Genomic DNA, 27,951 nt, shown 5'->3' on the forward strand with positions numbered 1-27,951 from the left:
ATAGTGCTGCTCCCATGCGTTTTTTTTTTGCGCGCGTGAAGTTGAGTAGCGAAGCACCTCATGCACACTGTCTATCTCTTCACTACGGCGTGTGTGTTGTTCAATTGTAGTGAGGATTGCATTTGTCAGGTTTCATTTATCTCGGCTATCTGCCGTTAGCCACATTTGAGGGTGCCTAACTCTATTGTAAGTGCTCACATATGCCTTTATCTTTTCACATCATCTGTTTTTCTTCCTTCTTGCCCTTGTCGTATAATCAATATACATCGCAAATGAAAAGGTTGATCGGGGTTTGATCCTTCTAACCTCGCCATTGCCTCCCACAAATTATCAGTGCTAACAATTCAACAAAGGATCAAGTCGGTGAAACTGTACTCCGTCAGTTAAGGTGGGTGGTGAAAGAAAATGGTCTCTCTCCGGATCAGGAAAACACGACCCCCTCCTTTGGGGTTCTCTTTGGCTCTTCCTCCACCAAGTGTTGTAGGGGAGGTACGGGTCCAGCAGGGGAATGAGCTTTTTATTAACGTGGATGACACAAACATTTCACCCATAATAACAATGGATGGTTCTCTTCCCACAGGGCAGTTCGTTCACGTGACTAATACAAATCTTTTTGTGCTTGTCGATGGTGCATCGTTGTTCACCGAGGCGAAAACGACACAGAGGGAAGAGCCACAATCTAATCATATTGGCGATTTGGTAGATAACAGTGCTTCCGCGGAGAAGGGAAGATCACCGCAGCGCTCTCCGTGCAGCAATTTGGGTGCGTCTGTAGACTCAGTTGAAGCAGCGATACGGGGCATTGAAGATGATAGCGGTGAGGTGCGCAGGGATTTATCGTCCTCCTTTAGTTTGTTGCCTAAAACTGAGGGCGATTCACCCGTACTGTCGCGGTGCTCTTCCCGCTGTCGGATGTCGTGCCAAGGCACGAAGGGGGTAAAATACCACGGCGGAGCGAGTCTGCCTCATCAGTACACGGCACTGTTTACAAAAGGGGCAGGTGCAGTGTCAGGGCTTGCTGCTGCCACAGCGGGCGCGAATAGGGTTGGTAATCGTGAAGTCAGGTGTAACGTTTTGCGTGGCAAGATACGTGGTTTCCTTCCTTGGTATGTTGTTGAACAGAACTGGACCACCTCACCAAAGTGTAGCAATGCATCGACGAGTGGTACGCTAGGGGCGGCAACAGGTACATCGGCGGTGGCCTCACAATCCTCCGCTTCCTCTGTGCTTGTGGACACTGCCGTTGGCGACAAAGTAGACAAGCATGCAAAGAGGAAAAACACCTTACTTGCCCGTGGGAGGGGGAATAACAGCAGATCAGCTTCGCTCTACGAAGTCGGACGCACTAATCGATCATTGGATTTGAAAGAGGTAGAGGTTTTGGGGTTCGTAGGAAAGGGAACACAAGGAGCAGTGTACCGCGTTCTTCTGGACAACAAACTGTACGGCCTGAAGTGCATTGATGTAAGGGAGCTAACGGAGGCCAGCAGTTTGGTAGAGCACCAAAGCAGGAAGGGTGGACTCGTGAAAGAGCTCAATATGATTCGACTCCAAAGATCAAAAAGTCCACCACAATACCTGCTACGGTTGTTTGATGCCTCGGTTACAAGGGATCGTGAGAAGCTACACCTCCACATTCTCATGGAGCTAATGAGTTTTAGCGTCGAGGACGCTCAGCGCATGGTTTCCCGTATCCCATCGGATGAAATGGTGAAGTTAACTGAGTCAGCCTTTCGAAAGCACATGGCTGGATCGCACTCCGTAAAGTTGAAACCCGATACATTCCTACAGAGGAACTCGGAATCCTGCGTGCATCTAACGGGAAGGAGGTCATACAAGACACCAGAGGACTGGGAGATGAACATAGATCGACAAACGCCAGTACCGGAGATAATTCTGTCGATGCTTGCAGCTGATGTGCTTGGGGGCTTGAAAGAACTTCATGAAGATTACGCTATTGTTCACTGTGACATCAAACCAGCAAATATATTAATTGACTACGATATGGAGCGCTTTCGACTTGCAGATTTTGGATGTGGTTGTCAGATGGACCCACAGAGCCGGAAGACACGACCGGTGACTTTCGACTTGGGCTCAAAACTCTACAAGGCACCGGAGCGGCTGAGCAATGAGTTGTATAACGCAGGCGTTGAGGGTGGTTTATCGGAAGTAGAGTTCTCCTTCGATGCTGACGTATGGTCGTTGGGTGTAACGTTGCTTGAATTGAGAAATGGTGTTCATCCTTGCCACCCTTTCAAGTCGGATTACTGGAACTACAGGAATAACCTTAAACTATCGCGTATGGTAAAGCCTGTTTCTTGGTCATATTCTTTCTACGACTTTATTGTTCGCTGCCTTATGAGGAAACCAGAACAGCGTTGGAGCGTCAGTAGGTTGCTGCAACACCCTTTTATTGTAAAATACAGCGAACTTCCCAGGGCCAAATTGAGGGTCTGGATGGAGAAGTTGAGAAGTGAGTCGGAGACCTTCCAGCGGCGACAGCAGCGTGAGTTGCTTGAGGAACATATTCTCTTGAGCACTGGCAGAAAAGGGCCGGACATGTACCGCCATCGGAGTCGCTCCAGCTGGGAGAGTTTCACGAAGTTCCTCAAAGTAGCTCCACATTATCAAGATGATGAAAAATTTCCCCACTTGTGTTGACTGCGTTGATGTGTTGAATCTTGTTGTCTTTCTTCTTCGCTTTCTTTCCGTACCATCTTTCCTGTATCGTTCTAAGAAGAAGCGGCATGTCATATTAAAGTTCACGTGGGGGTGTGCATGCCCGGGACATCATTGAACACTATCGCGGAACAACATTTCTAGCCGTTCCGTTTTCGACCCGCAGGGTGTTGGCACGAATGGCCGTCTTTCTTTTACTTTTTGTCCGGTGGTTCTTTGAGATATCCTATTTGTTTCTACTCTTTTTACCGCGGGTGTGCTTGGGGTGTGAGTGTGTAGAGGGCTATGTGTACAGGCATCTGTTTAAAATTTCTGTTTTGAAGCTTTTCTGTATGTTTTTTTTGTTTCTACAACGTTACGTCATCATTCAACCATTACACCATCCAACAGGGTTCCCCGCCGTGCTGGTTACTGGCTGCTGACAACTTTCTTTTTTTCGTTCTTATCTTTTTCGTGTAATAACAAATAATAAAGGGAATATATCCTTACTCCCTCCGTCCTCACAGCCGCTAAAGCAACCTTTTCTTTGTTTTTATATGAAATTCTCCCACTTCTTTTATTAGCTACTTTTTTCTTGTTGTACTGTGTGATATTTGTGATGCCACATTTATTGTGAAGCTCTTGTTGTGCATGGCTGTCTCCTCTTCAACTGCGTCCCTCTGCGCTGTCGGAAGAGACACAGAGAAGCAACAACAAAAAAAAAAGAAGGGGAGAGATCAAATTGCCTTTGAGTCACCAAAATGGCTGAAGAGATTCGTACCATGATTATTGGAACAAGTTCCGCATTTCGCGCAAACGTTCTGCGAGAGCATTTTGGTGACAGGTTCCGAAATTTCGTCCTGCTCCCGCCTGATATTGATGAAAAGGCTTATCGTGCAGCTGATCCGTTTGAACTGACGGAGTCAATTGCACGCGCAAAGATGAAAGCTGTATTGGAGAAGGCACGCCAGCATTCTCCACCCATAAGCGGCCCCGCAATAGCTTTAACGTTTGATCAAGTTGTTGTAAAGGGTGATGAGGTGCGTGAAAAGCCGTTGTCAACCGAACAGTGCAGGAGCTTCATTGCTTCCTATTCCGGTGGAGGCGTTCGAACGGTGGCGACGTATGCCCTTTGTGTGGTGGGAACTGAAAATGTGCTGGTGGCCCATAACGAAACAGAGACGTTTTTTTCTAAATTCGGTGACGACATTGTCGAACGCACGCTTGAGCGTGGTGCATGCATGAACTCAGCGGGAGGTCTTGTTGTGGAAGACGAGGATATGAGCCGCCACGTCGTGCGCATTGTTGGCACGAGCTATGGTGTTCGCGGCATGGAGCCAGCTGTGGTTGAAAAACTACTTAGCCAACTATGAGAAAGGCACTTGGCACAGTGCTTTTTTTTCCCCCTTTCTTTCTCCCTTCCATTACATTGGAAAGGTAAGAGGTCTGTAGTAACGTCCCTGTCAGCTTTTTACAGAGCCACCGGCGGTCCCCATTCACAAAGTGCAGGCTTTATGGATGTGTGTGTGGACGGTCATTTAGTGTTGTTTCCGCTTTCGACCCTTTGTTGTTACTTTTTAAAATATTAAATGCTTAGCAGGTGGAGACGGCGCTAATTGTGAAGCCGCACCGATAGATTTTTTTTTTTTACTTTCTCACATCACTTGTGTCAGCACATGCCACTCGTTGATTTCTCTGAGCGGGAAGGTGAATTATGGGATATTCGGGGTTGGGGCACTTCGTTCATTAAAGCTGAATTCTGCATAGGTGAGAGTATACAACTGGTTGCATGTGCGAACCTCAATGACTTGTTGTGACTTGCTTGCGGTGAAAGCGCGAGAAGAAGTGGAAAACAAAAACAAAACGTTTTGTTGTGTTTGTGACTGGTGCTGTTCAAAAGCGTGGTGTGCGCGGTTGACTGGCACCTGGATGTTTCGTGCAGTCACAACCCCTGTGATCCGCTTTGAATGGTCGGTCGTGTGTTCACCCTTTGAGAAAAATGTTGGAACATAGTCTCCTTTTTTTTTTTACGTTAGTTTTTTGACCCTTAGAGTTTGCGACCTAGAATTCCCGATGACTGTGCCGCTGCTCCCGATACATTTAAGTAAGTAGATACATGCATGTTTATTTTTGTTTCTATTTGTTTATTTGTGACAAATCTGCATGGTAAACGCTTCCAATACCTTCAAAGTTTTTATGTTCGGTATTCCCCTTTTCTCCCCCGCCTTTCCTCTGGTGATTAATTGGAACGACACCGATCGTCATTTGGCAACTCCAAAATCAAGTTCTTTTTTTTCTTTTGTTTATTATACATATTGACATAAGTCTAATCTGGGAAGGAATACGCTAGTGCAAAAACAGCAGTGTCGGAAAGGAGTGTTTCGGTTCTGCGTGAGGAGTCTACTGGGGTTATTCTAGCTTAGAGAGAAGTGAAGGAAGAGATGGTTCTTGTGCTTGTTGTTGGTGACCTCCATGTTCCGCAGCGTGCAGCCTCCATTCCGAAGGTATTCACTCAGATGTTTACACCTGGCCGCATACAGTTAGTACTAATAACCGGAAACGTAGGTTGTCGAGAGATGTATGACTACTTTCGCAGCATTGTACCGGATGTGTACTGCGCCAAGGGTGAGTTTGACTCGTGTTGGTGGCCTAACGTTAACAGTAAGCATGCTAGCGATACAGATAAGCTTTTGCAAGACACTCACGTGATAAATGTGGAATCACTGCGTATAGGCCTTATCCACGGCCACCAGGCGATACCGTGCGGTGACAGAGACATGCTTGCCATGCTGCAGCGCAAGTTAGATGTGGATGTATTAGTGTCTGGTGCAACGCACAACAACAAGGTATTTGAGTTTGGCGGGCACCTCTTTGTAAACCCTGGTTCAATCACCGGTGCTTTTACAACAAGGAGGTTGGATGTTGTCCCAACGTTCGTGCTTTTGGATATTCAAGACAAGAAGGTAACATCATTTTCTTATGCCTACGCCCCCGGTGAGGGAGTGGGTGGAGAAGACTTTAAGATCAAACGGAAGACGTGGATCAAAGACGAGGAAGAGGAGGGAGAGGAGACACAAAAACCCCCTGCTTCCGCTGTTCCTCCTCCTCCACCTCCTGAATGAGTACGGTTGGGTAAGTGAGGGAAGGGGAGGGGGAAAAAAAAAGATGAGCATTGAATTCTCTACTCGCATTACCATGTGAATCCGTGGGTAAGCGGAAACTTCGCACGTATCTTCGAGTAGGTGATATGTTCTACACTTCTGTAACGTGTTGTTCGACATCCTTTCCTTTTTTCCCTCCCCTCTTTCCCTTTTATTGCTGATTGTAAGAGACTACCTTGTGGCTCAGTGGTGGTTAAGTACCGTTATCAAGCGAGTTTGCTTGATTCATTATGCTTCACAATTATGTGCCCTCCTGCAATTACAACTAAGAACCGCTGCGGTTGCGCGCCATTATTGCTTTAACTTTCTGTCGATTGGTCGCGACGACATCAGTGAAGTGACAGGATGTCAGAAGAGTGTACACTCACTGAGGTGTGCGCATGCGGCCCGAAACTGAAGCGCTAAGAGTCGATACGTGCCTCCGTCCATTGTGAAACACGATGGTTTCATGTCTATATTATCGTCATTTACACAATATCACACCCACCTTTTTTTTGTTTCTTTCCCATTTCCCGTCTTGTGGTGCGTATGAGAAGTTGAACCTTCGTCATCGGTGTGGTTCGAATAATAATAATTATTATTACACAGAGAAAGGCATTGTTACTAGACACTGAACTTAAATTTCGTTTGCGTGGTTGAGCACACACCTACACATCTTGTGTTGTTGTAACAACCGATGACGGATGTGACGTACAGTTACTCACGACTCCGCAAGGAGTTTGGGCGGATGCCGGAGTTCCAGGCCAACGAAGGAGAAATTTTGGTGGACATCGCCCCCAACCGCAGTTTAAAAAACCACTATACCCAACTAGATCCCTGTGAGACGGTGATCCAAAATGTACCATCGCTCTCCGAATCGGGAACAAATACAGAGCGCATTCAACTCAGACACCACGCGCAGTCGCACAGCGAAGGTGGATGGCCGCATGGTGTTGATCCCACTGAGTTTGAGGAAAAAATGAAATACTGCAGGAAGGTAGAGCGCGAGGAGAGTTATCTCTCTTCCTGCCGCCGCCTCATTCAGCAGTGCACAGATAAGTACGTCAAGCAGAATAACGCCATAGACATTTATGGCACATACTTTCCTGAAGGTCCCCCAGTCGAAGATGAGTCTTTAGGGACAGCATCCGCAAAGATCACCTCTGTGTTCAAGGACCCCAGTGCGGAGAAGCGAACCGCGGCAGCGATTACGTGGCAGAACGATGGTCGGAGGTTTGCAGTGGCGTACTGCCGTTTGCGTTTCCAAAGCAATACCTCTACAATGAACACAAATTCTTTCGTCTGGGACGCACTGAATCCAAATGCACCGGTGGAAACTCTGGTTACTTCATCACCGTTGTGTTGTATTGAGTACTACACAAAAGACCCCCATATCATTGCCGGCGGAAGCTGGAACGGAGTTGTGCAGTACTGGGACACACGGCAACCGACGAGGCCTGCCTCCCGTTCCCTCATCGAGACAAGCCACAAGGACCCCGTGTGGGCCGTCAAATGGTTGCAAAGTAAGTCGGGTGAGTTGCTTTCAGTGTCCACTGATGGTGACGTCCACGTATGGGACTGCCGTATTCCTGACAAGCCCGTAGAACTTCAGCGGCTCCCGGAAGACTCCGTGAGGTTGCAACCAAAGAACAATGAAGGTGGCTCAAAAGGTGTTCTGGGAGGTCTGTGCTTGGACTATGACCCACAGGTGGGTGGTCCGTCGAAGTATATGATTGGAACCGAACAGGGAACAATCCTTTCGTGTAACAGGAAGGGAAAAACACAAGCAGATAAACTGGGGCCGAACACATTCAACGGACATCATGGACCTGTGTATTCGGTGCAACGAAATCCGTTCTTCTCCAAGTACTTCCTTTCGGTTGGTGATTGGACGGCGCGGATGTGGTTTGAGGACTTTAAATTTACGCCCTTGTTTAGTACCTTTTACCACAAATCTTACCTCACTAGCGGGGCATGGCATCCCGCACGACCGGGAGTTTTCTTCACAACGCGTATGGATGGTTACCTTGACCTATGGGACTTGATGTTGCGGCAAACAACGCCTGCGTTGAGCGTCCAGGTTTCTGATTACGCACTGCACACCGCTAAACCCACATCAGAGGGCAAACACATTGCTGTCGGTGGCATTGACGGTAATGTAACACTGTTGGAGTTGTCGCCCTCCCTTTACACATGCATGAGTGACGAAAAGTTCCAAATTGGACAACTGTTGGAAAACCAGAGCATCCGTGACAAGAACTTAGACCGTGCAGCCAAGGAAAAGAGGACCGCAGCCAGGCAACGTCAGCGTCGCAGCACAGTGCTAGGCGAAAGCCATAAGAGCTCTGATGAAGTCACAGAGCAGCTTGAAAAAGTTACCGAGGAGTACCAAACCACCGTAAAAAGTGAGAAGGAGCGCGATGACGAGCAACGCACGGAACTGGAGTGCGCCCGGATGAAATTACTGGAGGACATCAGTGGGGGAATAGATGTTGATTCGGATTGAGGGAGCACTCATTAATGTTGTATCCCACCCTCTAGGATATTTATGTAGATCACTGTTGGTGCCGTAGTTACGTTGTTATAACCGTTCAGTGGCGTCGTTGAAAAAAAAAAAATACTGACGTGTATATGTGTGTGTGTGTGAGATGCTGTGAAAAGGAAAGACATCTAGAAAAAAAAAGTGAGGCCGGAGGGAAGTGTGGTATAATTTCAATAGAAGGAGCAGGGAGAGAAGTTTTTTTTTCCCCTTTTCCCATCTTGTGTAGAAAATAAGAAACGGTTGGAATAAAATTGAACATCTCTTTCGTACCAAAAATTCCTTGCACACGATTTCCGTGTTGACGCCTCAGTCGCCATGTATAACTTGTGTTGCCGATACGTCGGTGAAGCTTAGCTGATTGCCCGCTACTGATGGGGGGAAGCGCCTCTTTTGGTGTTTTCAAGCCAACTTATTTTCCCACATGTGGTTCTGAACCTTTTGCCAATTTTTTCTTTTTTACACCTGCTCTTTTTTCTTTTTCTTGCTATTTCATTTTTTACCCAAGCGCACGCAGACACACAAACGCACACACATACAAAAGGCACGTGGCTAATATATTTGTAAGTTGTGCTCTGGTTTGGTACATAAGGGCCTCTCCGTAGCCTCGTCACTAGTTTGTGGACCACCGGCAGCGGCGAGCAAGGTGGGAGAAGGTGATAAATCCAGTAAAAAGGAAAAAAAAGGCAGAACAGCGTTGGCTTTGGCTTTTTAAAAAAAAAAATAAACAGATAAAAAAAGAAAGCATTCGCTGGTTTGAATCGGCAACAACTTGATTTTTTTTTCTTTATAAGGGGATCAGAGGGGAATACGTTTTGGAATCAACTATGCCCGCCAAGAAGCGCATCGCTAACCTGAACCACTTCATGGAGAAGCGTGTAAAGGTAAAACTGACGAGTGGCCGATCCATCTCTGGTGAGCTACGTGGTGTCGATGAGTTTATGAGTATTGTTCTATACGATGCTGTCGATGAGACCCCAACATCGGGTACTGTCGAGAACGAAGATAAAACGTCTCTGGGAACTGCCGTTGTTCGAGGGGCTATGATTGTGGATATTGTCGGTCTTGAAGTGTAATGGCAAATATATTTGCGAGTTCAAATGGTTGCCCTTTCTTTGTGCGTGTTTGGGGCGGGGTTTGGTGTTTGGGGAACGATTATTCGTGTGTTTGTGTTTATGTTTGGCGAGGGGATGGGGGTTAGACACAATGTGTGGAAGGAAGAAACTAAAGCAAGCAAATCGTGCGGTACTTCAGGGGATTTTGAATGGTCACCGGCGCTTCAGTTTGATTTAGTGGAGTTGGTCCGCATTACCTTTGGGGTTTCGCTAGATATGGGGTCTGTAGACCCATAAACAAGGATCAGCAGCGGTGGGTGGAGTTGTTCCGAGTATACAAAAATGAAACGAAAACTCTGGTGTGCTGCACGACAAAAACGTTCAGACTTGTTTTATCTTGCCGTCTTTTGCCTGGTGCGTTCCATCGTTTCAACGAGATGGTCTTTTATAATCAATCGAATGGCTTCCACTACCGTAACCAAACACCTTTCCTTACACCACTGTTAATTGATGTATTTATGTATGTATGCGGGCGTTTCTTCCCCCTTGCAAATTGTGTATGCTACATCTTATGCGAATTAGTGGACTTGTTGTTTTGTTTTCTACATCCTTTTTGTTCAGTTCACGAGCAGGTTTTCTTGTTCGAAGGGATAAGATATTCCTTTGCACTGGGCCCATAATCTACATTAGTCACAAAGTTGCAGAGCCATGACCGGTTTTGACACTGTCTGGATCCCTTTTGCGGTGGTTTATCTGTTGTATCAGATCCCACCAACAATGATGGAGGTATACTCGTACTATAGTCGTGGTGGTCTTGTAAGCATTGAGGATATTAAATTTGATGACACCTTTACTTGTCATCATCAGTGGCTTAAGGACAAGGATGTGTATTTCAAGAGATTTTGTGACAGACCAACAAGTGAGGCAGGGAAAGCATTCTTCTCTTGGTTGGATTGGAGTGCCGAAGCATACGATCGTTCCATCTACGTTCTTCGGAGGAACCATGCTCGTCGCGACGGCGAGGTGTCGTTTTTGAAGCGGTACATTTACGGCCCTTTTGTTTTCAACTGGTCGAAGAAACAGTGGCTGCGAGGTGATGACAGTTGCGGGATGCGCATGCCCGCTTGGGGTGTCGGTGGTGAGGAGCGCGCCCGCGCTGAATTTGCCGCCGCAAAGGAAAAGGGGTTTGACAAGAACTGGCACTATCAGATCATGCGTAAGATACGCCGCGAACAGGCGCTGAGGACAGCAAAGGAGGTGCAGGCGCAATAGTAAACATTGTGTGAGTATTGCTTCGTGTCACATTTGCTGTTGTGTAACGGGTGACAGATCTATGGTTCATTAGTTTTTTTTCCGTTTTGGTTCCTTTTATTGTTCAGGCACACGTGTTTGTGTGCAGGTTTGTTGTGGGTACCAAATCGCGGAGCTAAGTGAGCGCGCTTGGCTTGGGAGCCGCTATTTATTGTTTTTGTTATCGGTTACGGTATATTTGTTATTAGCAGTAGACGTACGCGAGCGGGGTGGGAAGAAAAACGTTGGATAGCAAATTTTTTAATGAGATTGTTTTCTCATGCGTGAGTCATTATATGTTTTGTTGTTGGACACCCTTTGGTGTGTTGTTGTTCTTGAGTGCTTTTCTTGATCTCTTCTCAACATCCGCTTGCTTGGCATTTTACCCATTTTCTTCCTAACAAATACTCAACCTTGATATGGGGTATACGTGTTGATGGATACGAATATCAAAAAGAAGTTTTTTTTCTTTCAACACTGGGTGATCTACGCTTCAAGCACGATAATTTTGTTCGGGAAAGGAGTAACGTAGGATCGAGTGAGCCCTTTAAAGGTTTGGGAAGGGAAAAGGGATAAATAGGTGTCTAACAGTTTCCACCCTGTCCTCTTTTTCAAGGCGAAAACTTGTTGACGGTGCAGGGGAGGGATTGCCATTGTTGTTAGTGGTATTTGCTCTTTGTTGCCATATTATAAAGGGTTCACCGAACACAGAGAAAATACATAATAACAGCTGAAAAAAAGAAAAAAAAGTGTACATATAATTAAATATACGTTGGGGTGCTCGTTTAATGGAGCATATTCTCAGCCGCCTTATGATGGATGCCGAAGGTGGTGGCTTGCAACGCCAGGCTATGAAGGACGTCATCACCGCCAGAGAGAATTTGGCAAGCAACGATGAGGCCCGTGTAACAACAGGTTTGCTTGAGCTTTGTGATTTGCTCAACATGGCAACACCTATAACTATAGGATCTATCCGCCCGAATGTGTTTGTTCCTCTTGTGGTGAACTGCATGAAGAAGGATAACATCGACCTTGTTATCCTCGCGGCACGGGCACTTACGTATATGGTAGACGCTATATCTTCTACGGTATTTGTTCTAGTCTCGGAGGGAGGAATCGACGTACTGCTTCAACATTTTCAAGAGGTGAAGGATATCGAGCTCTCTGAACAGTGTTTAACATGTGTGGAGAAGATAACACAGAACTCTGTCTGTGCCGCTACGGTGCTGCAGAGTATGGGTGTGCCAGCTCTTTTGATGTACGTGGATTTCTTTAATGCAGCTTCCCAGCGAAAAGCATGGACGAGCGTTGCAGCGATGTGCAGACGCGTTAACGAGTCGAATTTTGGTTGCGTAGAATGTTCACTTCAAGATATTAGTGCCCGAATTGATCATGATGATGCCAAAATATCAGAGAAAGCCATCACTTGCTTGTATCGTATCATATCGGGGGTTGGTAGTAACCCGGAACTTGTGGCACGTGCATTTGGTGACAGTTGTAATCCACTTATCTCTGTCCTTAGCAGACAGGATTTGTCAGAGACAACTTTCACAACGGCACTATCGCTCATTGCCTGTGCCATTGATTGCAGCACGGAAGCAGCTCGCCGAACTCTGGAATCTGGGATAGTGGAGTACATGTTTACACTGATCGCCAGTTCCTCCGAACAGCAGCAGCGCCAAGATTTGGCCGGGTTCGCGGGTCGTACGGACGGGGTGTCGCGCGCCTCCGCTGCCAGGGAACCGTCAGCCCAACGGGAATCAGTGGAGACTGTCCCTCAACGAGATAGGCGACTTTCTGTTGAACAGACCAAAGCACTGTGTCTGGCTCTTACCGCTCTGCTGCCGAAGCTTAACAAGGGTTATCTTGTCCACGGTGACGCCCTTAACAAACTTATCGCAGAAGGACATGGTGAATCCCACCGACACGCCGGTGCTTCATCCTCGGAGGCAGATGAGGGTATGGGAGGTGATGATGATGAGGACGGGGACGGGGACATGGATGATGATGATGATGAGGAGGAGGAGGAGGAGTGTACTCACGAGGAAATTCTCTCACGGGTATCAGAACGGGGTATTCTACTTGAAAATAACGAGAAGTACCGCACATGCCGCCTCAGGCACATGTGTGACGGTTGCGGTAAGTCGTGTATACCCACCAGCTGGTTTCGCTGTAATAAGTGCAGGGATTACGATTTGTGTGGGCGGTGCCTTCTTATGAACTGGGATAGCCACAGCCCAGACGGAGAGACCCATTCCTTCTGCGACATGCTTGTCTTTTTCCCAAAGGTGAGTGATTCAGTAACTCCTGAAGAGGGCAAAGAGTCGAACAACAGTGACTTGACTGCCGAGCGCGAGAGGCTTTATGAAAGCAACCCACACCTTCTTGCCCTCATCCTTGGCGGTATCCCAACAGTTGTGGCACTGTTCAATGAATCTGAGGCACATCTCGTTCGGAATCATTGCTTGGCCTTTATTGACCGTGCTGTTGTTCTCGCGACGCCTGAACAATTGGCGGGGATCAAAGGACTCTCGGAGGCTGCTCTGTGCGAGATGATCGTGACGGCGATGGTGGATAGCAGCCTCATCCTTAATGTACAGGTCATGTACCTCTGTCGTATGCTGCTGGAGAAGCTTCCCAAAGTGTACTTGCCTTGTTTTGTCCATGAGGGCGTCACGAATTCTCTAGTGAAGATACAGGAGCAAAATAAGTCGTTCGTGCATTGTAGTGAAGAGCCGACACCCGTTAAAGAACCCCCTTCCTCTGAGCGCTTCAACTCAGTTTCCGGATGGCGCGAACTGCTAGCAACGGAGGCGGAGGAAATGCTAGGTATGTTCACTTCCCTCAGTGACGACACAAGGATCCTTCGGTTAAAGGAGGTTGACCGGCTTTTGCGGGGGGGCAAGCTAAAGGAGGCATTTGACTCTCTCCGCGTTGCCCTCCTTGACGAAACTACCGCATTCGAACTGTCAGCGACTGATGTATTGCACAGTTTAGTGGAGGCTTTGAAGTCTGTGGATGATGTCAAGGCCATAGTGGCACTTCTCAAAACGTTGGCAAAACAGGAACCAAACACCACCTCGACTCTGACACGATTTGTTCGGCTTCTTCAAACTGCGCTTTCACACCTTGATCAGTTCCAGTTACCCAATTTTGGCGCTGTGAACACCATACAAACACAGATACCCCTTCGGCTCGTCCCACACGTAGCAGGTCACGCACCGAAACCGAAGGCATCCACTCCTCCAGCAAAAGGCAACGCCTCGAAACGTGTGGCTTCCGGTTCCACTGCTGGTCCTCCGGTCCCCACACGGGAGGTGGTTACCAGGCGCCCCACAGGCACATCAGCGGCTCGTCCAGCCGCAGTCACTAGCAGGAACAAGAAGGACCAATCGGCGTCACCGGCATCTACGAATACGGGTGGTGGAAAAAGTTCAGTGGAGAACCGAGAGGTTAGAGTTAGCGTAGAACCATTGACAAATCTGGAGGCACTAATGGGATTTGTAGGCTCAAACGTACTTTCCGGGGGTGGGGAATTTATTGGTAGCCCCGTCACTGGTGGTGGCCGTCGGCGCAACGATGACGACGAGGTGGAAGAGGTGTTGCCCGAGTTAGCCAACGGCGTGGACCCTGAGGGATTACCTAAAAAGAAAAAACCCGTGCAAGAGAAGTCGTGTAGGCCTGTTTACATGCGTTGCGGGAAATATGTGTTGCCGCCTTCATTGACGATTCTTCAGCTCCTACAGCGCTACCACACTCCATCACAGTCTTCTTCCAGAAAACGGAAGGCGCACAGCAAAGGTGCTAGCGCCTCACTGCGCCTTCTTGCGTTGCTAGAGGGCATGCAAACTAATGTGGGAGATATGATTACATTACATTACAGTGTAGACCCCTTTGGACCTGAGTACGTCCATGTACCTGCGCTGATCGACGTACCTCTCGGAACACCTGCTCACCCGGTAGAAATTAAACTACCGTCTGATGATATCACACCGCCCGGGGCGTTTGAAGTGATGCGGGCGCTGCATAATGAGTACCCTTTTAGTAGTCAGTTTCTAACTGTTGCTCAGAAGGACATCCTTACGCTACTGGGTATTTTACACGCGGCCCTCCGCAACTGGTCGGCACTCATATCTTCAACAGCGGAAGCGACTACATCGGGGGGTGTGAGCGATGAAGCGTCAGCTCCGTCAACTTCGCTAGGCGAGTTTATTCACGGGAAACTCAATAATAAGGCCATGCGACACTGTTCGAACCTTCTTCTCGCTGGCCAGCACATGACAACATGGGCGGTCAATTTGGCTCTCGATTGCAACTTCCTATTCTCTTCGATGACGCGTAAGTATCTCTTTGATGTGGGGTTCTGTGGTTCCATCCGATCCCTTGTCCAAATGCAAGAAAACATGGAGAAATATGGTATGCGTGATACGTTAAATGCCGACCATCAGTTTGTTCGCTCATACCGACTTCAACGGGAAAAGAAACGTGTGTGGAGGGACAAAGCCTTGGCTTGCGCCATGCATATAATGGGAAAGGAACGTATTAGCGGTTCAGTGGTGCTTGAATTCGAGTACTACAATGAAAATGGGAGCGGAAGTGGACCAACAATGGAATTCTACACGCTGGTGTCAGATGAGCTACGGGAGACCAAATTACGTTTGTGGCGGCGGACGGATGAAACACCCGATGACAAGTACTACAGACCGCACGTCGGAGTATATCCGCGTCCTATTCCTCCCTCTTCCCCGGAGCTTGATGACATGGAGCGGTATTTCTCCCTGCTTGGACGGCTGATCGCCCGTGCACTTCTCGATAAGCGCATCCTCTCCATTCCACTGTCGCCTGTGTTGCTCAAAATGCTGAGGGGCGATCCGTGTGGGGTGCACGACTTGGCCGATATCAGTGAGTCGCTCGGTGCTTCTGTTTTGGCAATCGCCAGAGCCGCACGCAGGGGAGATGGTGCCGTGCAGATGCCAAATTCCACGGTGATGTGTTCGGTGGAAGATTTGGGTTTAGATTTCACCCTCCCTGGGGACGAGTTCGTTGAGTTAACCGAGGGTGGCGCATCCATACCAGTGACTAAGGTGAACGCGATGGAGTACTGTGACGCTGTCACAGAGTTTGTACTACGCCGGGGTGTGGAACGCTTTGTACACGCCTTACGCACTGGGTTCCACGACTATGTGCCACTTTATGCGCTCCGTATGCTTAGCATAGGTGAGTTGTTCGAGGTGCTGAACGGTCACCCAGCCCGTGTTACCGTCGAAGAGCTGGACGCCAACTGTCAGGCCGATCACGGCTATACAATGGGGTGCCGTCACGTGCGGCAACTGTTTGAGATCATAGCCTCTCTCACTGAAAAGGAGCAGAGCGCTTTTTTCCACTTCCTCACCGGCTCCGCGCACCTTCCAGCGGGTGGCCTCGCCAGCTTACGGCCAAAGTTCACCATTGTGCGGAAAGCCTCATCAGACCCTAACGTGCGTGAGCAGGATCAACTACCGTCGGCTATGACATGTCAGAATTACCTGAAACTTCCCGCGTACGATACCAAGCAGCAGATGGAGGAGAAACTGAAAATTGCCATCAACGAGGGTTGTGGTGAATTTCTTCTCACTTAATAATCGATGCATTGCTGTGGACACCAATGGCCATATGTTCACGCGTATACGACCATGTTTGTGCGTGATTGTGTTTAGCACATTGTGGAGAGGAGAGGTGAATTGTCATGAAGTTAGTTTCCTCAATTAGGATGTAATAACAGAGATTGGCTTTTTGTAGAGAGGCGTGGGCAAGTGAAGCGAAAAGGAAGGTAAGGTTTAAGGGGGAACACACCAAGAGATAATTGGGCACAGCAAAGGTGTGTGCTCAGTAGAGGAGGCGAAAGCAAAGAGAAGGGGGGAAATGCGCAAATGAGAGGGGTATGTTGGGATTGACCCCATGACTGCCGCGTTTAATGCACAGTTTCTGCTTCTGCGGCATATAATGACGTTTCGCCTGAAGATTTTGACTTCGCGGCTTCAGGATTAGTATGAAAATTGTTGTTGCTCTTAGTTATTGATGCAGTAGACATTGGGTTCACAACCGGTGGCAGTATGTGCCGCTTATTCACTGGTCTCTTTTACGCCTTGCCGCGCGCGGAACGAGAGCGAAACAAAGCAATAAATTAGGAAACGAAAAATAAGGCAACAATATATATATATATATATTTGTATATTGACAGTGTTGGTGCTCAAAATAATGTAGGTATTCGCATTGCCACTGAATAATGCAATAGTGGCGTTTTCTTTTTTGGTGTAGGGAGGAAGAAAGTCAAATAAGGAGAGAGTTGAATGTGCGCTATTGGAGGTGAGGAAGAAGTTGAAGTGAAGTGAAGTGAAATGAAGCGAACGGAGGAACGACGATATCATCTGTTGGTTGTGAGTTTCCTCACACAGAAAAAATATGTCCATTTATGTCTTTGCATATGCATTTGTGGCTCTGTTATTAATATTATTATTACTGGTAGTTCTTTTTTGCGGCGCGAGATGTGATGTCCTTCATTTTTATCATTTTCAATGATCATTTGGAAGACTAGTGGCATCTGGCGGCGAGCCGACACCGCAGTGTTTTTTTTTTACCTTCGCCATCAGCATGCCGTAATGTTTGGGCGTAAAGAAGTGATGGTTGAAGCAGCTGGGGCATTAGCTAAAAATAACAGTTGTATAACTGATGAGAACGACAAACGAAGCAGCAACCACGTTTTCATGGTAGGAAAACGACGTCGCTCCGCAGTTTTTATTTCTCTCCTACTCATCGATTTGCTACTAAGTACACGTATTTCCTGTGCCTCTCCGCCACTCCACATTCAAACCTACGGAGGGGTCGTACACACAGCAACAATAAAAAAAAAAGAAAAATATTCTTTTCTCATCTAATCCTTTCCTCTGCGCATAATCTTTATCATTGCGCTGATTCTGCACCCCTCACAATTTTGTTGATATCCTACGTCCCAACGATTTCCCCCCCTTGGTTTTGTTCTTAATTATATGTATATGCTTATTTATATGACGGTAGGGAAGGTGACTGAAGATACACGGGCACGGGAGTGCACTTCTTGTTCTTTACCTGTGTCGTCACGCGAGCGTACCATACGGGACCTTGTGTGTACACGATATTTTTTTTTAAAAAAATAAAGACAAGTATATATATATATATTGTATCTAATAACTATTTAGAACTGTAAGAGAGAGCGGATGGAAGATATTCTCGACTTCAGCAAGCCCGTCGATGTGCAGCGTTTCGACCAGGTAGTGCAATACCTCTCAACAGGCTCACCACAAGAGATCGTGAGGGCGCAGGAGGTTCTTACCGCATTCAAGGAGAGACCCGACTCCTTTTTACGCGTAGGAGACCTTCTCACCAAATCGGTGAACCTCACGACACGTTTTTTTGCACTTCAGGTTCTGGAGGACGCGATTCTACACCGATGGAACACATTCACTGCGGAACAGTGTCAGGAAATTCGTAACTTTGTTGTTAACATGATTGTAGGTGAATGCGTGAGCTTCAATCAAATTCGTAGTAGGAGGGCTCTTCTTATGAAGATGAATAGTGCGCTTGTGTCAATAGCGAAGCGTGAGTGGCCCGTTCGTTGGCCGACCTTCATAAAGGACGTGTGCAGTAGTGCTGGGCCAGATGAACCTCTTGTAGAAAACAACCTGAACATTCTCCGCATGGTGGGCGAGGAGATATTTGAATTTAGCGAGAAAACTTTAACGACTCGATGGTTGAAACGAAAGAAGGAGGCACTGCAAAGCGACTTTCAGGCAATTCTTCAATTGTGTCTTTCGATTCTATCCACTAGTGACGAGGCGCTTCTCAAAACCAATCTGGAGTGCCTGGAGAAATATCTTTCCTGGGTAGAACCGGCGTCCGTGTTTAACGAGGAATTACTGAAGTATCTTGCGGGACTAATCGCACGGAAGTCTGCCGTATCGCGCTGCGCGGTGCGTTGTCTTACAGTTGCGTGCTCCGTGGAGACAGATCACGGCTCAGTTGGGGACGCGCAAGCGCAGGTGATGGTTCGTGTGTTTCGCACAATCCTCGATAATATTATGAACTTACTTCCCACGAATCACTCTTCTGTTGAAGCGCGTATCGTCCAGTTTTCCAACATGGAAGGGAGTGTGGATGCAGGCTTTGTTGGCGATCTCAATCTTTTGTTGGTTGCGTTTTTGAAGCACTATACGAGAAATATTATGTACGACGATCTCTTGTTGATATCTGCCAACCAATTGATCGTGGGAATGAGTCATATTAACGACAAGGAGCTATTCAAATCCTGTGTTGACTACTGGTGGTGGCTTGGTGAAAAGATGGTGCGGTCCGCATCACCTACACCGCTACACCGGAAGCTGGCACTTGTACTCAGCAATGTTCGCTTTACTCTCATCAAGAAAATGGCAAGACCGGAGGAAGTCATTATTGTAGTCGAAGACGGTGAGGTGCGCAGGGTGCACATGAAGGATGTGGAGGAACTACAACTCTACAAATTAATGCGGGAGACGCTTGTTTTTTTAACATACCTCGATCCTCAAGATATGCAGGCGATTATGACTAAAATCGTTATGAAGCTTGAAGACCTTAGCGAATGGAGTTGGCACAACTGCAACACATTATCATGGGCAGTCGGGGCGATATCTGTGGCCCTGACTGAGGAACAAGAATCTTCACTATTTGTAGTTATTGTACGTGGCCTGCTAGATCTTTGTAGCAAGCTACAAGGAAAGGAAAACCGTGCCGTTGTTGCGAGTGGTATCATGTTTGTTGTTGGGCAGTACCCCCGTTTCCTGCGTGCTCATCAGCCCTTTTTCCGCGCAGTGGTGAAGAAGGTAATTGAATTCATGTGCGACTTATTCCCTGGTGTGCAGGAAATGGCTGTGGATACTCTTTTGAAGGTGGCCTCGCAGGTACCAGATCAGTTTGTTTGTGTCAAGAACAATGGGATTTCCCTCGCTGAGGAAACGGCGAAGCGGTGGACTGAAATAACGTCTTTGTTAAAACCCCAACATATGCACACATGTTTTGTTGCAGCTGGTTGGATGGTGAAGGGAGAGAAGCCAGAGCGGCAGCCGAGTCTGTTAGGCATGTTTCTCCAAGATGCGAACGACAGTTTTAGGATTATTGTGGAGCGAGCAGCCTCTAAAGGTCCGGCCTTTGGGGAAGACTTTTCTGGTATGGGGGAGTTAATACACATTTTACGTGTCTTTAGCAGCATTGCGTCATCTTGTGGAACATCGTTTGTGAATGAGATGGGGATTATAATTTACGACCTTCAAGGACTCTATCGTACATTCTTCTCCGCCCAAACTGCCCTAGTTGCGGACCATGGAACAGATGCCATGGAGAGGCAGGAGGCACGGTATTTAAGGCTAGCGAAGCGGGAGATCTTGCGAATTTTCGAGTGCTTTGTTGACAATACGGAAGAATGTGACTTTGTGGCAACAAATTGCATGCCGAGTATTCTGACAACTGTTCTTGAGGACTACCGTGACTCGCTTCCCATAGTGAAGGAGGCAGGAGCCCTAGCTCTTGTGACGGCGTGTGTCAACAAGTTGGGCACGCGGTTGGCCGGGGATTGTGCTGCCATTTTGGACCACACGTTTGATACAACCATATCGATGATCTGCGCAAACGCTGAGGATTTTCCCGAGTTTCGCGTGAATCTTTTCAAACTGCTACACGCACTGAATACTCGCTGTTTTTCCAATTTCTTGAGCTACGCCTCCACTAAGGGGGACGTTATAAACGGTATGCTGTGGGTAATCAAACATACAGATTTTGCTATAATGGAGACGGGGTTGAAGACTTTAGATGCTTTCCTTGAGAATGTCTCCCGGTCAGAGTTACTTCAACCCTTCTACGATGCCTTTATGCAGCAAATATTTGTCGAGGTTTTGGTGTCCGCTATGGATTCGCTTCATGCCGCAGGATTCGAACTGCATTGTAGCATCCTCATCAAACTCTTCACTGTGTCTAGCATGTTTCCCGTAGATTTGCCAAAGCTCGGCCGAAACGATATTGAGAGCTTTCTTTGTGAGAACCTTTCAACCATTGCCACACTCACACCTGTCCTTATTAAGCAGTTTATTGCTGGAGCGTATGAAAAGTATGGAGACCCTGTCGAATTCAGGCGGAGCTTTGCAGATTTCCTCATAGAAATGCAGGTTTGGGGTGCTGAGGAGGAAAACAGACTGCAACAAGAGGAAGAACAACGCAGACGGGAGGAAGATATTCCGGGATTTGCTGCCCTTTCCGTGAAGGGGCCGCCACCAACACCTTCTTTTTATCCCTGAGGCACAAGGGGTAGGTAGGTGGAGTGTGTTATAATTCTAAGGGACTGGGTTTATGTGGTGAAGAGGTCCACATAAAATGGTTAGGGTTCGCGATCTTTCCGCCGTTTGGTTGAACAGAGTGGGGTGGTAAAGTTTTTTAAAAAAGGAAGAGATGGAAATAAATCCCCACAGCCCAGTTTCCGATCCTTGTTAGGGGAGACAAGACATTGTTTGGATAACTAAACGCCTACCCGCGAGGCGAGGGTGCTTAAGTCTTATAAGTGTAGCGCCTACTTAAGAAGGTGCATATATGTGCGGGCCCGAACGCGTGAAACGGGAAGAGGAAACATTGTTTCGTGGAAAAAAGGGGAGGGAGGACATTGGTGTGCCGTTCCCTCGTTGTGAGTGGGCGATACTTGTCTGTCTCTGTATCTGTGTGTGTGTGTGTGTTTAACTCACTGATGTGTATGCCGTGCAGCAGAAGCGGCTTCCGTCGTTTCTCCCTTTGGCACTGTCTTGTCGTCCAAATGTGTATGGTGCTCTTCTTGTTCGTTGTCGGCATCACTTGGTACCTTCCACGGGGAAGCTCTGAAATACACTCGTGTTGATGAACATGCAGCTCATGCCTTGGTGATATTTCGTTCCAATTCTTAAACAAGTCAGTTTCGTTCCAACTTGGTGTATGACGATGTAACTTGGTTAATACGCAGAGTTACTGGGGTTTATATAAGCGCGTTTCGGCGACCGTCGCTAATCTTCACGCACCTTTCCCCCGTTTTGCTCCACACTTCACAGCACTTACCCTTATGTTTCTTTTCACATCTACGTCATTCAGTATAGTTTTTTTGTGCAGTTGTGCGGCTGCATGACAACCGCCCTACGAGATGAGTGTTCCCCCTTACAAATGTATTCCGAACTTAACCCTCCAGTGGCAATTATGGCGGCTGTACCAGCAGCGGATATGCAACCTGCGGAAACTGATAACAAACCACGGCAGAAGTCACCGTCATCACACATTCTCGCTTCACAACTAGCATCTGCCGTCAGCACTACTATGTTTTACCCAATGGATACGCTGCGCATTCGGTACATGTCACAAGACGGCACCATTCAGCGACAGCACAATGGACAGACGTACCGGTCTATTTACAGAGCTGTGGGTGTGATATGGAAGGAGGAGGGATTGCGTGCTCTCTTTCGTGGATGTCACGTTGCGGTATTGGGGGCTGTTGTAGCGTGGGGCGTGTACATGTTCGTATACCGCAAATTATGCGAGGTTTATAACGTTTCGTCTTTTGCAAGTAGAACTGGGATGTCTGTTGTGGCCAGCGTTACGTCGGCGCTGTTGACGACGCCTATTTGGCTCCTAAAAACTCGGATGCAGATTGAGTGTAGGGCTATGGGTACCTGTGGGAGCTACAGCGGCTTCTTCAAGGGTTTCCACCACATGCTCGTAACAACAGGCGTTCGTTCGCTTTGGCGTGGAGCGTCTGCGCAGCTCCTACTCGTTTTGCCCAATTCGCTCGGCTTTCCTATTTACGACTCGCTAAAGGACTGCATAAACCAAAACATAATAGGGATTTCCGCAGAATCCTGTAGTTGGGTGCATGGACGCGACCTAACCGTAATAGAGGCGTGCCTTTGCTCAGTCGTCGCGAAAGTTTTTGTGGTGACCCTCTCTCAGCCATTCACGATGCTGAAGGTCCGACTGCAGGATCAACGCTGGAATCAAGGGGAGGTAAGATACATGACGATTAAACAGTCGATTCCGCTCATCATAAGACGAGAGGGTGTGTACGGCTTCACACGAGGGTTAGCTTCATCACTGTTATACTCGGTTCCGCGTGGTGTTGCATATTACGTTCTCTACGAGAAGTCTCTGCAGTTCTTCTCCCGCCGCGTCTGATTGGCATCCCCTTACATCATTGCCACTGGCTAATGGTCACTCCCTTAGGTATGTGCCGCTACATCGTCAAGACGCTTTGGTGCTTGTGTAGAAATTGTTACTCCCTACACAGCAACTTCATTAAACTAAGAGAGGCATTAATATTGCTCACTTTCGCCTGAGAAGTTGTTTATCATTATTAACTTACTTGTCACTTTTTTCAGTTATCGTGCCCTCTGTTTTCATCTGTACAGTTTTATCAGTGCAGAATTCGTTGCATATTTTTCTGTATTTTCCTGTTATCTGAAGTTACTCCCAAGTTGAAGGGAAATGACTTGTGTACTTCCCCTTCCAGCAGAGGAGGATTGCATTGGATTGATGGGGGGGAAGGAAGGAATTAAGAGGGCATGTTTGAAGGGGGGAAATTAAAACGTTAAACATGCCATGAGTTGAGTTTGTAGTAGTCCTGCTGTACGGTACGGAGAGGTGGGGGTGAGGGGATGTGCTACGGTGAACCGCAAGGCAAAAACTAGGTGAGGGAAGGGACCCCTACACTTGATCTTCAGCATCTTTCCTCTTGCTTTGAAATACGTTGTTTCTGTCGGAAGTTCTGCGGTCTTCACCTCTCTCATCAATGTTCACTTCTATATGCGCTTTTCACTAAGTGTAGGTGAAAGCCCGGAGGTTAATTTTTTTCCCCGCGGATATTACCCTGCTTGTATAGTTAATCACTTCAGATGGCACAAAGTACTGCTCGTCACGTAATGAACACGCCGCAGTCCCAACAGGGTCAGAACTTAACACCTGCGGAAACTGATAACAAACCACGGCAGAAGTCACCGTCATCACACATTCTCGCTTCACAACTAGCATCTGCCGTCAGCACTACTATGTTTTACCCAATGGATACGCTGCGCATTCGGTACATGTCACAAGACGGCACCATTCAGCGACAGCACAATGGGCAGACGTACCGGTCTATTTACAGAGCTGTGGGTGTGATATGGAAGGAGGAGGGATTGCGTGCTCTCTTTCGTGGATGTCACGTTGCGGTATTGGGGGCTGTTGTAGCGTGGGGCGTGTACATGTTCGTATATCACGCGCTGTGCGACCTGTACATCCCAACAAGTAACAAAAGAGCGGGGGACGATTTCTTGTTTCGCACTGTTCTTTCCAGTATTGCCAGTTGCAGTTGCGCAGTCGTGGGAAACCCTATTTGGCTCCTAAAAACTCGGATGCAGATCGAGGAAATCGCCTCACGTGAGGCGGCAGTGGCTGGAGCTTCTATCTTTCGAAACAGCAAAAATTACACGTCATTCTTTGGTGGGTTAAGATACGCTATTCAAACTGACGGTGTTTTGTCGCTGTGGCGTGGTGTCTCCGCACAGGTCCTGCTAGGTTTACCGAACGCACTTAACTTTCCCGCTTATGAGGCACTGAAGTCGTTCTGGTTGCAGCGCACTGACCGAGAAACCCTTTACAGTTATGAGGCGTGCATTTGTTCAACAGCCAGCAAAACTGCGGTTTCGATCATCGGGTATCCCCTACACGTTGTTAAGACAAGAATGCAAGATCAGAGAAGTCGCCGAGGTGATTTACAATATGTTTCGTTTCTGCAGTCAGCCTGGCTCGTGCTGCAGACCCATGGATTTGCTGGTTTGTACCGTGGCATGGTGCCGTCCTTGCTGCACTCAGTCCCACGTCTCGCGCTCACATTCGTTCTGTACGAGAAGTTAATGCAGCAGAATTTTTTTTAGATTGGGGCATATTATTTAATGCATACGAGGTTAAAATGTTTTGATCCTTTTCTTTTTGCACATTCGTGAACATTCATTTCACTTGTCGGAGGGTATTTTGAGCGCGCTGAAGGTGCATCGTGTGCTAACATGTAGGGGCATGTAAGCGCGGGCGTGTGCCTGCGTTGTAATGCAATGGTGACTTACCATTTGTGGTGTTGCATGTGTTTTTATTGTAAGGTTCTGTCTAATTTGTGAAGGAAATATTGGTCTTTAAGTCAGAGATTTTCATTCGTTGGTTTGTCACACCAATTTGGTGATACCTCATCCAGGCACAAGTTTCAGTGCCCTCATTCGATTTTTTTTTTTAACACTTATTCAGCCTTGGTGAATAGCAACTTGTAAGTAGCAGTGACGGGGGGAAGACAACGAAAATCAGAAAAGAAAAAAAAACACAGTAAAGAAGCGAACGACGTCTTTAACTTTACTATAGCTGTAGCGGTTATGTCCAAGGAGGCTCCACATCGCTTTCTACTGGAGACGCGGTCTCAGCAGCTCCATCGTCTTGAAGCTATACGACGTCGTCGTGAATTGTTGGAGCGTGAATCGCAAAAACCTGTTCAGATGCGATTCGGCATTGGGGGAAGGGGGCCTTCATGGTCTCCACCACCACGGATTCAATCGCCTGTGGTGACAACGGTGAACGGGGTCCAGAAAAGGCCCGCTGAAACGCGAAAGGGCTTCTCATCTTGTTCCCGATGTCCACGCAGCTGCGAGCCACGGAAGGCTACCCATGTTCCACTTGTCCGCTCACGATCGGCACCTCACATGAGGCTTTCTCAATGCTTTGCAACTCGTTCCACTTCAAACCGCCGTACTTCATTAGTGCCGCCGTTCGGATCGCTCTGCAATTTGCAACAAAAGAAAGATACGCCTCCGATCAAGAGGATGTTGAAGCGACAACGTTCGCGTACAGTGTCTACTTCACCGTCAACTTCACTTACATCAAGATTCCGCAGGCGTACACCTCTGGCGAGCGCCCGCAACAAGGAGAAGATGACACCATGGAACAACTTTCCTAATACATCGAGATCGGCGCAAATATTAACTCCGCCATTGGGTCCAAAACATGGGAAAAGAGTTTCCGCCCCGCGCGAAAGGTCACCATCTCCCCTACCGTCCTCTACCCAAACCACTGCGATAAACGGGACGACACACGACGAACAACGGCAGCCTGCAGTGACGCTGGGTTCAGAAACAGTTTCATCCTCGCCTACCAACCGGTTTCCTCTTCCGAGGTCTCGGAGTGTCTCCAACGCCGAACCTAAGGAAATGGTGAATCAGCATGTGGGATCATCCCCATTGAGGTGTGTCTCGGACGAAAATATGGAAACGGTCACCGCATTTCGCGTAAGCGAGTTCCCCACACCGCGCACCCCTAAACTTCGTGAGAGTCTGGCCGTTTCGCTGTCCCCAGCAACTTCTCAGGGCGTGTCCATTAAGCAAGAGTTGGTGGCGGAGACTCGCATCAGCACTGACAGTTCTCCTCCGGTCGTGAAAGAGGAGGCAACCTGCAACCCCTGTGATGGATTGTTACTGCAGTCGTCTACATGTCAGTCGGTTTTTGTGGGCAGTTCTTCCGTTCTTACCGGTGGTTTATGTGAAGTTGATATTCATCTCAATGAGGAATCAGATGCGCCCCCACCCTGTGAAATTGAAACCAGTAGGGACAATAAGGAGACCAGGGTGAGTGCCGCGGCTTCTCCTGCTGGTGAAAGTGATATCGTTTCAATGTCTCCATCGTCACCAGGATGCAAAGCTGCAGCTGCTTGCAGACCCTCCGCCATGACGTCGTATACGTTCGATTGCAGCCCCACCACAAGTGAATTCGACGGAACCGAAATTGAGAGGAATTCTCACCGACAGCTCATGTTTGATATGGAAGAAAGCCAGAGCTCTACTGTGGCAGTTGAGGATAAAAAGAATGCGGATGGTCAGCTGCACCAACACGTTAGTGGTGAAGACGAAGAGTTGGAAAACGACAGTGACCTAAATAATCGGGAAGAAGAGTTGTGTACTCCAAGGGATAACCGCGGCGAGTGGCTACCTGATACTTTGACGCACGGACTCGATGCCTCTGCAGAGTCGGAGAAACCACATGAATGTGTGAATGCCCTCTGCACACCCGTGGATCAAATACTGTATTCATCACCGTTGTGTGAAATGGTGTCGCCACGGCCGCAAACACCCTTGTTGCAAGTGAGAATGGAGCATAAGCTCACCATGCTCAACACTGCAGAGCGGGAAGATGAGAATTCACGCGGGAGTTTACTGTTGGTTACCGGTGAAAGTCCCATTCCTCACACACCTGTTCTACAGGAACCGCACACACCGCCTCCAACAGAGGGAGTCCCGCTATTTATTTCTAATACATCGAATCTCCCTCGTCCTGTGACACTAATATCGGCACTTCAGTCTCCAATGAGTGCCCGTCGATTGGTCCGTCCAGTGGCTGAATCTCCTATCGGAGAATGTGCAGTGTGGAATGGGGGAAAGTGGTCTCCCCCGATGCGCACAGACTTAAATAAGGAGCCAACGGTCCAACCGCGGGAAGTAGTTGATCTAGAGCGACGATACCTGGAGGCAGGCTCAGGACTACAAGGGGAATCGGTACCTTCGAGTTCCTCATCGCCCTGCTCCGGCTCTCGCTTTAAAAACAAAAAACTGCCTACTGATTTGCTAATGGTTTCACATATACTTGAGGCAAGCGAAGAGGCTCACCAGCCAATAACGTCTGAGACATCGTGTTGTACACCGTCACATTCTCAGGGCAATGATCAGGCGTCAGGACAGCTGTCAGGAAGTTCATCCACTGCACAGACCGCGGCTTCCCAACCGCGGAAGCATTATTACGAAAAAACTCACTGGGAGCAACACCAACTGGGGACCACAGCAAGCAACATTGCGAAGGAACATCGTCGGAGTGAGAAGGTAGTAGGTAAAGTTGAGCTATGCGCCTCAAAGGTTTCAGAGGCTGTTGCTGCCTCCCTGAATTTCACAGCAGGTGAGAAAAGGGAAAGGGAAGCCAGTTCTGATACTGACCGGACTTCACAATCCCCACACATTTTGAAGGCGAATGCAGCTCCCAGCCGAGACTTACGACAAGCAGGGGCCTCTCCTCAAGGGTCATCACAATCCTCCACAGGTGACGATCCAATTGGAAGCACTACGCAAACGAAACTTGTGTCAGAGAAACGCCACGCAAAGAAACACAGACGCCGGCGCGTTCGTCGCTTCAACAAGGGAGGAAAGTAGAATTGTCTAATTTCACAACG

General features: G+C 47.9%; 11 protein-coding genes across 11 annotated transcripts, besides 4 other annotated features; all 11 read left to right on the forward strand.

The window, feature by feature from the left end:
* Window positions 1-405: 405 nt before the first annotated feature.
* Window positions 406-2,661, forward strand: Tb11.01.5880 (protein kinase, putative; the record flags this gene model as incomplete). Its single annotated transcript, XM_824390.1, has 1 exon — window positions 406-2,661. The coding sequence occupies one exon, from the start codon at window positions 406-408 to the stop codon at window positions 2,659-2,661; it is 2,256 nt and encodes a 751-aa protein (XP_829483.1).
* A 758-nt stretch (window positions 2,662-3,419) lies between these two features.
* On the forward strand, window positions 3,420-4,031 carry Tb11.01.5890 (MAF-like septum formation protein; the record flags this gene model as incomplete). The annotated part of the gene is made up of 1 exon (XM_824391.1): window positions 3,420-4,031. One exon carries the CDS (start codon window positions 3,420-3,422, stop codon window positions 4,029-4,031), a length of 612 nt encoding a protein of 203 aa, XP_829484.1.
* A 1,068-nt stretch (window positions 4,032-5,099) lies between these two features.
* Tb11.01.5900 (vacuolar sorting protein, putative) lies at window positions 5,100-5,780 on the forward strand (the record flags this gene model as incomplete). Its single annotated transcript, XM_824392.1, has 1 exon — window positions 5,100-5,780. One exon carries the CDS (start codon window positions 5,100-5,102, stop codon window positions 5,778-5,780), a length of 681 nt encoding a protein of 226 aa, XP_829485.1.
* Window positions 5,781-6,495: 715 nt separating this feature from the next.
* Tb11.01.5910 (dynein, putative) lies at window positions 6,496-8,304 on the forward strand (the record flags this gene model as incomplete). The annotated part of the gene is made up of 1 exon (XM_824393.1): window positions 6,496-8,304. One exon carries the CDS (start codon window positions 6,496-6,498, stop codon window positions 8,302-8,304), a length of 1,809 nt encoding a protein of 602 aa, XP_829486.1.
* An 860-nt stretch (window positions 8,305-9,164) lies between these two features.
* On the forward strand, window positions 9,165-9,413 carry Tb11.01.5915 (small nuclear ribonucleoprotein Sm-G; the record flags this gene model as incomplete). The annotated part of the gene is made up of 1 exon (XM_824394.1): window positions 9,165-9,413. The coding sequence occupies one exon, from the start codon at window positions 9,165-9,167 to the stop codon at window positions 9,411-9,413; it is 249 nt and encodes an 82-aa protein (XP_829487.1).
* Window positions 9,414-10,100: 687 nt separating this feature from the next.
* Window positions 10,101-10,664, forward strand: Tb11.01.5920 (hypothetical protein, conserved; the record flags this gene model as incomplete). The annotated part of the gene is made up of 1 exon (XM_824395.1): window positions 10,101-10,664. One exon carries the CDS (start codon window positions 10,101-10,103, stop codon window positions 10,662-10,664), a length of 564 nt encoding a protein of 187 aa, XP_829488.1.
* An 806-nt stretch (window positions 10,665-11,470) lies between these two features.
* Tb11.01.5930 (hypothetical protein, conserved) lies at window positions 11,471-16,300 on the forward strand (the record flags this gene model as incomplete). The annotated part of the gene is made up of 1 exon (XM_824396.1): window positions 11,471-16,300. The coding sequence occupies one exon, from the start codon at window positions 11,471-11,473 to the stop codon at window positions 16,298-16,300; it is 4,830 nt and encodes a 1,609-aa protein (XP_829489.1).
* Window positions 12,628-12,715: a sequence feature (GA-rich).
* A 570-nt stretch (window positions 16,301-16,870) lies between the features above and the next one.
* Window positions 16,871-16,896: a microsatellite.
* A 144-nt stretch (window positions 16,897-17,040) lies between these two features.
* Window positions 17,041-17,069: a microsatellite.
* Window positions 17,070-17,832: 763 nt separating this feature from the next.
* Window positions 17,833-17,877: a sequence feature (AT_rich).
* Window positions 17,878-17,914: 37 nt separating this feature from the next.
* Tb11.01.5940 (exportin 1) lies at window positions 17,915-21,016 on the forward strand (the record flags this gene model as incomplete). The annotated part of the gene is made up of 1 exon (XM_824397.1): window positions 17,915-21,016. The coding sequence occupies one exon, from the start codon at window positions 17,915-17,917 to the stop codon at window positions 21,014-21,016; it is 3,102 nt and encodes a 1,033-aa protein (XP_829490.1).
* An 844-nt stretch (window positions 21,017-21,860) lies between these two features.
* Tb11.01.5950 (mitochondrial carrier protein, putative) lies at window positions 21,861-22,901 on the forward strand (the record flags this gene model as incomplete). Its single annotated transcript, XM_824398.1, has 1 exon — window positions 21,861-22,901. The coding sequence occupies one exon, from the start codon at window positions 21,861-21,863 to the stop codon at window positions 22,899-22,901; it is 1,041 nt and encodes a 346-aa protein (XP_829491.1).
* A 716-nt stretch (window positions 22,902-23,617) lies between these two features.
* On the forward strand, window positions 23,618-24,637 carry Tb11.01.5960 (mitochondrial carrier protein, putative; the record flags this gene model as incomplete). Its single annotated transcript, XM_824399.1, has 1 exon — window positions 23,618-24,637. The coding sequence occupies one exon, from the start codon at window positions 23,618-23,620 to the stop codon at window positions 24,635-24,637; it is 1,020 nt and encodes a 339-aa protein (XP_829492.1).
* Window positions 24,638-25,120: 483 nt separating this feature from the next.
* Tb11.01.5970 (hypothetical protein, conserved) lies at window positions 25,121-27,931 on the forward strand (the record flags this gene model as incomplete). Its single annotated transcript, XM_824400.1, has 1 exon — window positions 25,121-27,931. The coding sequence occupies one exon, from the start codon at window positions 25,121-25,123 to the stop codon at window positions 27,929-27,931; it is 2,811 nt and encodes a 936-aa protein (XP_829493.1).
* Between the last annotated feature and the right edge of the window lie 20 nt (window positions 27,932-27,951).

This window comes from Trypanosoma brucei (assembly GCF_000002445.2).
Source record: "Trypanosoma brucei brucei TREU927 chromosome 11 chr11_scaffold01 genomic scaffold, whole genome shotgun sequence".
NCBI lineage: Eukaryota > Euglenozoa > Kinetoplastea > Trypanosomatida > Trypanosomatidae > Trypanosoma > Trypanosoma brucei.